General features: G+C 49.0%; 4 protein-coding genes across 4 annotated transcripts; all 4 read right to left on the bottom strand.

Moving 5' to 3' along the window:
* Positions 1-246: 246 nt before the first annotated feature.
* DFJ58DRAFT_624003 (uncharacterized protein) lies at positions 247-663 on the bottom strand (the record flags this gene model as incomplete). The annotated part of the gene is made up of 1 exon (XM_041381076.1): positions 247-663. A coding segment is annotated over one exon (417 nt), but the record flags the coding sequence as incomplete, so codon positions are not given.
* A 610-nt stretch (positions 664-1,273) lies between these two features.
* On the bottom strand, positions 1,274-1,764 carry DFJ58DRAFT_638431 (uncharacterized protein; the record flags this gene model as incomplete). Its single annotated transcript, XM_041381315.1, has 2 exons — positions 1,274-1,443; positions 1,506-1,764. Coding segments are annotated over 2 exons (429 nt in total), but the record flags the coding sequence as incomplete, so codon positions are not given.
* Positions 1,765-5,610: 3,846 nt separating this feature from the next.
* On the bottom strand, positions 5,611-9,892 carry DFJ58DRAFT_719198 (uncharacterized protein; the record flags this gene model as incomplete). Its single annotated transcript, XM_041384585.1, has 13 exons — positions 5,611-5,817; positions 5,870-5,968; positions 6,031-6,085; positions 6,112-6,454; positions 6,626-6,916; positions 6,963-7,352; positions 7,401-7,769; positions 7,823-7,969; positions 8,023-8,290; positions 8,337-9,035; positions 9,080-9,258; positions 9,358-9,592; positions 9,620-9,892. The coding sequence occupies 13 exons, from the start codon at positions 9,890-9,892 to the stop codon at positions 5,611-5,613; spliced, it is 3,555 nt and encodes a 1,184-aa protein (XP_041236731.1).
* A 679-nt stretch (positions 9,893-10,571) lies between these two features.
* DFJ58DRAFT_866640 (uncharacterized protein) lies at positions 10,572-11,245 on the bottom strand (the record flags this gene model as incomplete). Its single annotated transcript, XM_041394187.1, has 1 exon — positions 10,572-11,245. The coding sequence occupies one exon, from the start codon at positions 11,243-11,245 to the stop codon at positions 10,616-10,618; it is 630 nt and encodes a 209-aa protein (XP_041236730.1). The 3' UTR covers positions 10,572-10,615.
* Between the last annotated feature and the right edge of the window lie 107 nt (positions 11,246-11,352).

Below are 11,352 nucleotides of genomic sequence, written 5' to 3'. Positions count from 1 at the left end.
CGAAGTAATTGAGATAACCTCGCTCGCTGCTGCAGTTGGTTCCGGCTTTTGAATGATTTTGACTGGGCGTGAGCGTGGTGCTGCCACAACCTTGAATGGGCGCGAGGGCAGGGGCGGTGGTAGTTCTACTCGCATGGTAGGTTTTCGGAGCTTGGGAGCAGCAGGTACTGCTGGGCGATCATCACCCGAGTCGGAGTCGGAGTCGGAGTCGTCATTATCGGAGGGTGGGAGAGGGGCCTGAGGCGCTTTTTCTTTCTTAACCTTTGTAGCTGCACTGCTGGGCTGGAGACGAACTGGGCCATGGTAGTCGGTATCACCATTAGCAAATAGTCGTCGAGCACCCTCATGAGGCCACTCGGGTGGCGGTGCGATGCCTGTAATGACTGGCCTCTCGGAGGCCATCACAGCTGCTACACGTGAGGTTAAAACCCAAAAGTGCATATTAAAAGGTAAACAAAACTCACCTCGGTGTGCCTTGTCAACTTTGAAGACTTGCATGGTTCCTCCCTTCAACGCATCTATCAGCGTTACAATTTCCTTCTGAGTCAGCGCGCCGATGCCCTTGTTCTTCGAGTTTTCATTGTGAGCTTCGCCAGGCAAGAGACACTTATGAGCCGGATAGCCTCTAATACAGAGATTGGCATCAGCAAGGGCGCTTGACATGCCCTTCCAAGGGAAATTTTTATCCCAGGCGCACTTGCCTCCAAGTTGGGCTATTTGTAGTTTAGGTCAAATGAATAAAAGGAGTGTCGACGTTCTAACATACCAACTTGTCTGATAAGTTCGAGCTTGATCCATTTCAAGCCATCATCCCGTCCCTCAGGAGCCTGAGACTGATCACGATCATGGTTCAGGGTTGAATTTGGAGTTGAAGGGTCGTTGCGGGTGCCATCGTTGCGGGTGCCATCATTGAATGCTTCATCCACCGCAGCTAAAGATGTAGTATTACTGTGCGGGCATAAGTCATAGCATAAACAAAATTTAAGTGTACACTCACTACACGTGAGCCTTGAGATGCCCGACGATGGCATCATCGCTTGCGCGACATCGTGTCTCCCAGAACTGTCTCTTTAAGTATACGTCAGGATGTAGAGTACAAAGAGACTTACCCCTGCAGCACCTGGCGTGTTATACGAGTGGCCAAGTGAACCATCTTCATTGACTACTTTCCCGCAGAGCACGATCGCTGCTTCAAAGCCTGACTTCATAGCGGCAGACTCGAGCTGTGATTACAACATGAGGGGATGATGGAACTTCGGGAAAGAAAACGTACAATCTGTATCACCCTTCGATAGTGTTTCTGGAATCCATGTCCACGCTGAGCTATTGTTTGAGGCGATGATCCGAGGAGTGATGCCTCCTCATGCATGAGCAGGATATCTTGGTAAGAGTCAGGATAGGCCTCTTTGAATTTGTCGTAACATTGCGTGCGCACAGTTGCACCTATAAGGGTTATAAACGTCCTGCGCAACAAGATATAAAATAATACTTACTTGGCGTGCCACCTCCAGCCTGGGCTTCTTTGCCAATGCGCGCGAGTTCTATCTGCATATGCTCTTTGAAGTAGTTGGCGTATAGGTTCCAATAGTTAGTGCCATTCACGGTGCGTCCACGACTCTTCAAGAATAGGTTGATCAATTGGGAAGTAGGGAGCGTGGTGGATGTAGCGAGCTCAAGAAAGCAGCGCTCTACTGCAGCAAACCCGACATCAAGTGCTGCATTCACCTCTGCAGACCTGCGTCCAGTGACCGTAAGTCCTTCATCATGGGTCACTGGCTCGTGTTCCTCGGGAAAGCGTGCACGAGAGGTAGAAGGATGGCCTCCTAAGTCCATCTGGGAATTGGAACCGCTCAGCAAAGTACCGATAGTATTTGTTGAGGTGGTGCTATCACCATCCTTGAAAGGCGTCGGTGGAATGACATTGGTGGTTGGGAGGGCAGGCAGGTGATCATGAGACGATGATGACGGAACTGGCTGAAGGACGAATGGTGAGACTTTGCCAGCAAGATCCTCAGTCAATCCAGAATGGGTTTGGCCTGTAGCATGAGGATCTAGCGAGCATCCACGAGAGGTCAAACCCGATGAACTCGCAGGAAAAGTGTAACTTGGCGGAGGTGCTAGGCGGTCCATATCCTGGGGGACGAAGTGATTTTGCGATCCTCCAGATAAATAAGATTCGGACCCCATCATGCTAAAGGTATCCGAAGAGTTGGGATCCATCCAGGCGTGTGGCTGGTTCATGGAACCAAAAAACACATCCTGGAGCTGTTCAGGAGCGTGTGGGGCAGGAAAGGGTGAGGCATGGCGACTACTACCCACATGGAGCATTGACGATGATGTTTCGCTTGTCGAGATAGCAGCCGGCACCGCATGAGGTAAGTTAGGTGCAGGATCTTGCCCTTCCACAGCGAGGCGTTGATAAGCCTGGCGGCGGGTAGATGCACCTTTGACAAGGCCGGCATCCCGCTCTGTAGCCTTGAGCTTACTCCTGAGTCGCGAAGGAGTCAGCTCAACGGGTGGTGATGGGTTACGACGGCCACCACCAAACTGCTCTTGCATGTAATCGAAGGTATCAGGAAGACCCATGTAACTCGGGTGAGGAGATGATGGGTTATCGGGGATGTTTTGCGTCATGTCTACAGTGTGGTCAATATTGGAAGAAATATATGACAGCACGCGTACTTACTCGTACTATGTGCAGTAGATGCCAATTTTTGCAGACCGTCTATTGGGCGGTTTGCGCAAGAGTATATCAGATGGGAAATCAGAAGGGGCAGAAAAAAACCTACAGCGCCTTCATATTTATGAGGCTGATTTGAGCTGATGCAGACTAAACAAGTTAGAATGGTATGCTAGCACGGAATTAAACAAACGTACAAGATATTTGAATAGGCCCATCTGGCAAGGTAACCAAGAGGGTGCGAGCGAGGCTCTCGGGATGCTCGAGAGGCTAATAAGAGGGTTCAGAACGAAAGGAATGAGGATAACGCTGTACATAATGCTAAATGACTCACGTTGAAATGAAATGCTTGAGCTGGCAACCAAAGTGTAATTCTGCGTGTATATGAAGAAGTGAAAGCAGGAGGCTTACCGGAAGATCGTGAGGGAGGCTCAAGGGAGGCTCAAGAGGCTCAAAGCAAGAAGCGAATACCGCCAACGATCGATCACGACCCGAGTATCCGCGTGTTCAGAAAAAAAAGTACAATTCCGAAAAGATTGCTTGTATAAACATGTCATCTACGTTATTTGAAATCATTAAGATTCAGTCATACCGTATCTGTTACGCTTGGCAGGCCGATGTTCGCTCTCACTAACATGTAACTCATCATCATATTCAGAAGTCGATGCAGACTGCTCGACAGAAGTGATGGGCGGGATAAGGTTGGTGTGATTAGAAACTGCTCTGGAAGCTGACCGGAGTAGCGGGCGTGATATGGTGCGAGCAGTGGATGATGGTATTGCCCTAGAAGCTGGCCGGGGTGGTGGGCGTGATATCTCTACAAAAACCTGAGTACGACGAGTAGGGTGTATAGCAGGACGAGCAGCAGGTGCAGGAGGACGAGCAGCAGGTGCATGAGGACGCACAGCAGGTGTGTGAGGACGCGCAGCACGTGCTGGAGGACGAGCAGCAGATGTAGAAAGACGACTAGGAGGTGTAGAGGGACGATTGGAAGGTGTAGAGGGACGAGTGGAAGGTGTAGAAGGGGGAGAGGCAAGACGGCGAGGCCCCCTGAAGTCAATGTCACCATTAGCAAACACACGTCGCGCGCGGGAGTGGTTTGATCGATATGAGGGCGCCTCTGCGATAATGACTGGGTCCCAGGACATTGTAAGGCGTTTGCGAGCAGTATCATTTGTCATGGCTTGTATAGTGAGGGTGCCCATCTTGAGTGCATTGACAAGATTAACCCGATGAGGAAGGGTCAGATCATGTATGCCTTTGCTCCGAATGAGTGTAGGTCGAATCTCGCCGGGCATCAAAGTATCATCAGGGTAGTTGACGAGGCGACATCCGAGCCGAGCTAGCTCCTTGGGTAGAGTTTTCCAAGGGAAGTCGTTCGAGGTACGCCCACGCAAGGTGCCACCAACAGATGCTGAAATAAAGTCAGGATTGGTATTAAAAATGGAAGGCAATATGCCTTACCAACAAGGGCCGTTATGCCACCCATGATACAAGGAATGCCATCGAGGCTCTTCCACCCAGCGTCAACTTGGAGACTACTAACTCCTGGGTCCTCCTCTGTCGACACAGCCTTGTCCACAAGCTCAAGCTAGAAGCAATCAGTAATCAGCAGCATCTGAATATTAAACTGACTAAGGACTTACGAGGTGACTGATGGTACAGAAGTGCGTGTCTGTTTGCGTGCCAACATCAACAAAGTGTGAGGATTGAGATATGATTGCAGTCATTCTGCAGCAGGATACAGACAAGGTACGATAGTTGAGACTGTTAATCGATAAGAAGAAGCCATGGAAATTTTCGGAATAATACAGTAGCTTCGAAGTTCAAGGGTACTAGCGCCGAAAAGCAGGCTGGAGGGTTATTATGTAAGCTGAAGTCAGCGCTCAGCCCCATGAGGCTCCATGGAGGCTACTACTAGTAGTGGGAGGCTCCATGGAGGCTACTAGTGGGAGGCTTGTCCGAGCCTCCTGTGGGGTGGACATGACATTGGTGAGCCAATGAGATTGAAAATACATATCGCACTGAATTGAAAACACAAATGTAGAGGGATTGACTGCCAGCCAACTGTCTCAACAGTAGCATCATCGACTGCCGTGGTGCGCCCCATCATGCTAATACAAAATCAAGGCAAGAACATCATGTTTCATGGCTGTATTGCATTTTGACGGGTAAGAGGACAGTATCGCAATATGAACTTAAGACCAACTATGGTCTTAACACACTTTGACCATTCACATTGCCCGGTCTCTAGTATGGGTCGCAAAGCTAAGTACTTCACATTTGAAGAGAAATCAGCAGCTGCACGGCAACACAAGACATTGTATGCTCGGTCAGAACGGTAAGTATTTTGCAATCATTTATTCTTGTTAATCATATGTTTTACAGAGGTAAACTCGTTCGACAAGCTCAAAACGCTCGTGCCTATGCCAAGCATCATGGTCGACGTGGGCCTCGTATCAGATCTGGGGATCTGCATGCTCTTCAGGCGTCTTCCCTAATCCAATATTCAACCCTCTCCCTTCCTGATTCCTATCTGTTTCACCAATCTCTCACTGGATCTGACTTGATTGATCAATCCGATCTCTTGCAGTGGAACAAAGCCCCTCCTTACGACCTTCCAGCTCCACCTGATTCACCAGAGGAAGACCGTTTCACGCAAAACCTCTGCGACGTGATGCATGGCCGGCACTTGCGCGCAGAAAGGGAATCACATGCTCGTCACGCAGCCATATATAACATGGGTGAAATCGCTGAGCTTCTGAAAGAGATCCGAGAAGCACATCAGCGGTTACTTACAGGTTGGGATGAGCTCAATGCTCGTGTTAGCAGCTTGCAGGCATGCACAAGACACAAGGTCATGGCCGAATGCTATCGCCAATGGGTAGCACGAAGGATATTGAATTATCAGAGGGAGGACAATATGCTAATTACTGGGAAGAATCCTTATACGTAGACCTTGTATTACTGTAACTCGAGAGAGCTGGTAATGCAAGCACCATACTCCGCACATAGCGTCGCAGATTGCCCATGTCCTGCTCATGTAGGCCTGTAACACGGCTGCCACGTATAACAGCGAATATTGCAGCCAATACCCACACGCCACAATCGAAGTCGTTATTCTGAAGACGTTTGGTCTAAATAATACACGATGTCAGACTAGTCAAGAAAGCAAAGCATGAAACTCACATTCAGTGGTCGAGCCACCCACCCTGCAAGATCAATATGAACATGATGGCCGTGTTGACGCGCAACTGCAAGGAACCGAGCAATCAGTCTCATTATATCCTTTCATATCATGTGTCAATCAGTCAGGTCAGACAAAAGAACTCTTAAAAAATTAATCTCACTTTGACGTCACTTTGCCAAGGGGTCCTGTCGCCCATGCTGTCAAACAGTAAAGTTCTTTGGTCGACAACTGGATGACGCACATCACCCAGTGTCCAATCCCTGATGGACGATGAATCGGAAGAACCCATATGTCTTTTTCCCAATAACGAATCCACATTGTATGGCGCCAGATGTTGTCGTCTGGGGCATTGTAACGAATGCGGGGAAGATCGTGAGTGGAGAGTATCGCACACCGTGCAGCGGAGGTGTTCAGTTGAGAGCACCACAGGAGAATGGCGCAGTTGTTAATGCATGTATCATTGAGGCATGCAGTAGGAGAACTGAGTATACCGATTTCTTTTGGATCAAACTCTAGACGAGGGATTCCGTCATGCGAAGGTCGTATTCGCGCGAAAATTTTAGCAGGGTCGAGGACACCTGGCTCTTGCGATGGGACGCAGAAGTCATCCACAAGGAGATTCTATGACACGTCATCGTCAACTCCTAACAATAAAAATAACCGTACCTCAGGAAGGTTCCAGCAAATCACAGCATTAGCATCGCGCCCGTAATTTGTTGAGTCATCGTCATCTAACTCAATTGCCCCCATCTCACCCTCCAGGACATCGGCCAGAGCTGCTTGTTCAGAGTCGACTTGGGGGCAATGGTCAGGATCGACGATAGGGAGTTCATCACAACCTTCAGAATCAGACACTACCAGCATGCTGGCATTAATCCAATGAAGTGCCATGTTTGGTGAGCCTCCCGAGAGGGTGGTCGCAATGGCTACTGCCTTGCTGACTTCATTAGTAAAGCGTACCGAAGAAGCCAAGCAATTTGACCATCGTGTTTGAAGGCAGATAAAATTGGCATGCCGTTGTTGCAATAGAACTGCGAATGGTTCACCTAAGGGTATATGAGATATGGAAGTTAATAAGAAAGGTTAGCTCACTGTTTGGCGACCGAAGGGCAAGTTCAAGTGCCCCCAACTCATTTCCGAAGAAGCGGCACAGGTTATCGGCCTCAACACCTAGCCGAACCTGCTCCTCTCGACACCGATCACGCTTGAGAAGTGCACGAATGCCATCTCTTGTAGATGTGTCGTCTAACCACCGCGGAACCTCTCCATGAGACGGTGTAATCCACACATCCTCCATCAGTCCTGGGTCAGAACGTAGTTCTGCAAGTTTGGTGGGAAGGGGTGCGGGCAGTGGAATCCCCCAGGATGTATCATACAATGAATCAAGCCGCTCACAGTAGGAGTTAAATTTCCTGATAGCGGTCATTAGTGCGGGCTGACGCTTGGAAATTGCTTTACGTGTCTGTTGATGCAGCTTGGCGCCTAAAAGAATCTAATAAATCATTCACAAATGAATCGGCATGAACTTACCTAACGCTTGCTGAGCGCCACTGACTGCTCGATCTAATTTATCCCACTCGAAGAAACTCGCAATCGCACATTTACAAACGTTCATTTTGAGATCGCGTGCCATGAGAAGGATGCGAACAAATTCGAGATTGATGCCATGAAGCTCAGGAAATCTGTCATGAATGTTCAATGAGGAGTAAAGAGCCTCGACCTTGTTCATCAGGCGATCGTGTCCCCTCTCTAGACTTTCGAGAGCCTCTAGTGTATCATCTGAAGCCATATCTTTCTCCAACATCATCCTGGTGGTTTGCAATGCTTTGTCTGAGGCGTCCAGATCTGCCTGGAGAGCTAAGACTGTGTCCAACTCCTTCTTGAGGCAGGCGGGTGCATCTTGTGATATCATTGAGCAATAGCCACGTCATTTAAAAATGTATAAAACTTACGAGCACGGATAGATAACTGAGATTGCCTTTGCTGCGACCACTCGGCTTGCAATTCTTCAATGGAGACCTCACATTGATCTAGTGCGTCTTGGGCTGCTGAACCTTGCCCCTTGATGCCCCGTCTGAGGCATCGTTTGATCCAGTCGCCTAGATCAGTTCGCATCTCCGAAGCTATAGCCACTGCTTGCCGATCAATCAACCATAAACGGCGTTGGCGCTAAGCAGTGTTTTAAATTCATTAGTTTTAAATGAAAATAATAGAGTACATACACTAGAAGTGCGCTCAACACCTATCAATCGAACTAAGCGAGACCAGAGGCGTTCGGTCCCTTCACCATCAGATAAACCAAGACCCACACATATTCGTGGGTTATATACGAGCTGGCAAGCCCACTCGTGCCCATATGCGTGCATGGCAGTGGTTGCAAATCGAAGGCGTGAGGTGATGCTTTTGGGAAGAATTTCATGCTGTAAATGGTGTAAGCAATTGTTTCAGTCCAGGATCATAACGTACCTTGGAGAGTGTTCGTGCCAAAACACAGCCGACATCATAAAGAGCTACGACAGTAGCTTCGGGGGGGAGAAGTGAAAAGAAGTGCTGAAGTAAGGCTACCGAATACTTTTGCTGTTCTCCAGGTGAGTCTATGTTGGCAAAAAATAAAGGGATGTCGTGACGACAGATAAGGGCCATGATTCCAGTGTCGTCGAAGCTATCCATTGCCGCTTTCTGTTTTTTGCCGTCAGCAGCCTCGTAAGCATTCTCGCATTGGTCAACGGCTTCATCAGGGACAAGGGGAACGTGAGACCTCACTGGTCGCTTACGTTGAGTGTCAATATGGCGCCCAATCGTGTCAACAAAGGTTTTCGGGAGAAAATAAGTAGGGTCATAGAACTTTGGACAGTCTCCAGCAGCACGTCGATGACGGTGATGGAAATTACCGTCCATTGCGACATGAATGTCACCTCCCTCATCTGTAGATCTACCATGAAGAATACCTGCAAAGCAAGCAGGACACCGTTGCACTAGAAGGGGTGCGCATTGAGTGGGCAAAGGTGAATTCGAGACTCGAGAGGATGCTTGAAACTCTGCTATACGATCACGGTGTTGTTGAACGATCGTCTCAACTTGGCGCTCAACTTCAACTTGCAGGATGTCGTACCATTGCACGGCATAGCCGAGGCCTCGTCGGAATGGGTCCTGTATAACTTCGCCCTGGGATGAATCAGTAGTGACCTAGTTATGTAAGTGATTGTTACCTGGGCGTCAGTCATCTGGTAACCCCGCCGGGAGTAGTGATTTTTGAGCGCTGATGCGAGAGCGTTAATCGCGTCACATGAGCGCTCAAACAATGCGCGGTAGAATGAGAGCAGGTCAACAGATACAGCCATTCGAGGCTGTGAAGGCGCGGTCGGAAATAGACCATGGTGAACGAGGACTTGCTGGAGAGTGGAGCAGGTACAACTTAGTACATCTATAGATGTGAACCCTATGTAGATGTCAGCAAAATTTTGATTACTGCAAGACATGGGCTCACGGTCGAAGAATAAACACATCATTGTCGTCCGTTTCGGTGTACACGAAGGCTTCCCACATGCAGATATGACTGGATGTATATTTTCCAGTGCTTTGCCCTGCGTTCGTCTGAAGTACTGGAGTACTGGATCAACAAGGGTTGGTATGAGTGCAATCCAGTTTTTGTAGAGTGAATTGGTGGATTTGTCGGGCACAATCCGCCGTTTGACAGGCGATACTGAGATCTCAAGAGATGGCTGTTCATCAGAGTGAAATTCGCTGACAACAAGATTGTCAGTATCCATGTGTTCCGTAGTCACAGTATCAGATGGTGGTGCTTGTGCCAACAACTGTGGGTGTGATTCCTCGTGTTGCGGCTTCAAAAGTCGTTCCATTGCGTCCAAAAGTCGGCGGCGCTTAGTCTCTGCGCCAGGAAGCTCAACATATGTTTGAGTTTTCCGTTTGTCTCGAGCCTTCCTTGGGCTTACAAAGTGAGATCCTAGGCCAGAAGATGCGAGTTGAGCTTTGCGAGTGCGACGTGGCGTCAAGGAAGACATGGTGAGGGAAAGAAGAGAAGAACTTACAGCGTGAATCGGGGAGGAGCAAGGCTCCCAAGCTCAGTGCATAAGAGATTACTGGAGGTGCACGAGAGGTTTTCTGGAGGTGCACGAGAGGTTTTCTGGAGGTGCACGAGGGTTTTCTGGAGGTGCACGAGGGGTTTCTGGAGGCGCAGGTACATCCTAGGAGGGTGTGTTATTATTAGAAGGCGGGAGGGTGGGTCTCACAGACTACTTTCCCACAACATAGGAACCGGGTCTCAAAGACCGTTATTGGTTCCGAAAAGTAATGCCTGAGGTGCTATCAGTGCTAGGCATCAAAATATACACGTAAAAAAAGTAAGGTAGACTCGGCCCTTTTCTTGTAATACATGCAGGCTTTTAACGCGTGGTGCGACGTAATATGCTTGCTGTTTTCTGTAAATGGTTCGTTCTTGTTCCGAAGTCTTCCTAATTCTGATAAAAATGTTCTAGACTGATGCTGCGTGCTATGACTATAATCAACGTTGAACTCTAATGCGAAACTGGGTTGATTCGGATTCGCTCTGTTCACCACGTTGGACTAGGGCAGACGCAGAAGAAAGCAGACTCTATGAGGATAGGTGTTGCGATGATGCTCTACAAACAGAGCTGACTGCGTAAGTCAGTGGCTGACTAAGCTAAGGAAATCGCCGAAGGGCTGCCTCTGGGCTATGAGTCTACTATCGCTTGAGAGACTGCCTCTTAGTCTATGCCTTGGGACCCCTGGTCCACCGTTCCATGGTGAGCATCGCTATGTGTCGAGTCACGATGCCAGTCAAAATGACCTCCTTCGCCATATATGGCGAGCTTGTATAACTTGAGAGCAACGGTTTTCCCTACGAACATGCTTGTTCGGAGTTCACGCTGGATGTGGCGCACGAATATTCTGTATTCTGTATCCCTTTGCGAACTGAAGGCGAGCTCATTCGCTTTGAGTTCTGTTCCGTGCCTGTAAGTTGGATCCATGACAGTTTCCTCTCCCCTGCCGAATGGCGAAGGGGTTGCGTGCCTTTGCAATACTTCAACGACAGGTTTCATCCATGTTCCCGCATCCTCTCCCTTGACGAGCAGCTTAAATGCGCCCGTTTGTACCCGACTCCTGAAGGACACGAACGGACTGCCAGCAAGGTTGTCGAGTGCATGTGTGAGCTTGGTCTCTCTGTGCACTTCATATGCTGGAGAGCCGGAAAGAGAATCGAGATGTACCCCGATACGCTTGAAGATGGAGAGCTCGTGCTCCGGCTCTGAGTTCGAGGAAACTGATGAGTCTTGGTCCGGAGAAACTGATGAGTCCGAGTTTACGAAAACTGATGAGGTGTTTGAGTCTGACATTTTCGCCGGTGTTTATCGATGGAAGAGGCTTCTACGAGTGAGCGGCGAAGGTTGAAATCGCGCGCCCCTATTCACCTAGGCCATAAATTGACCATGGTACCCCTAAC

Source organism: Suillus subalutaceus (genome assembly GCF_016647625.1).
Source record: "Suillus subalutaceus strain FC151 chromosome Unknown DFJ58scaffold_207, whole genome shotgun sequence".
NCBI lineage: Eukaryota > Fungi > Basidiomycota > Agaricomycetes > Boletales > Suillaceae > Suillus > Suillus subalutaceus.
This window is presented reverse-complemented; position numbering and strand designations above follow the sequence as displayed.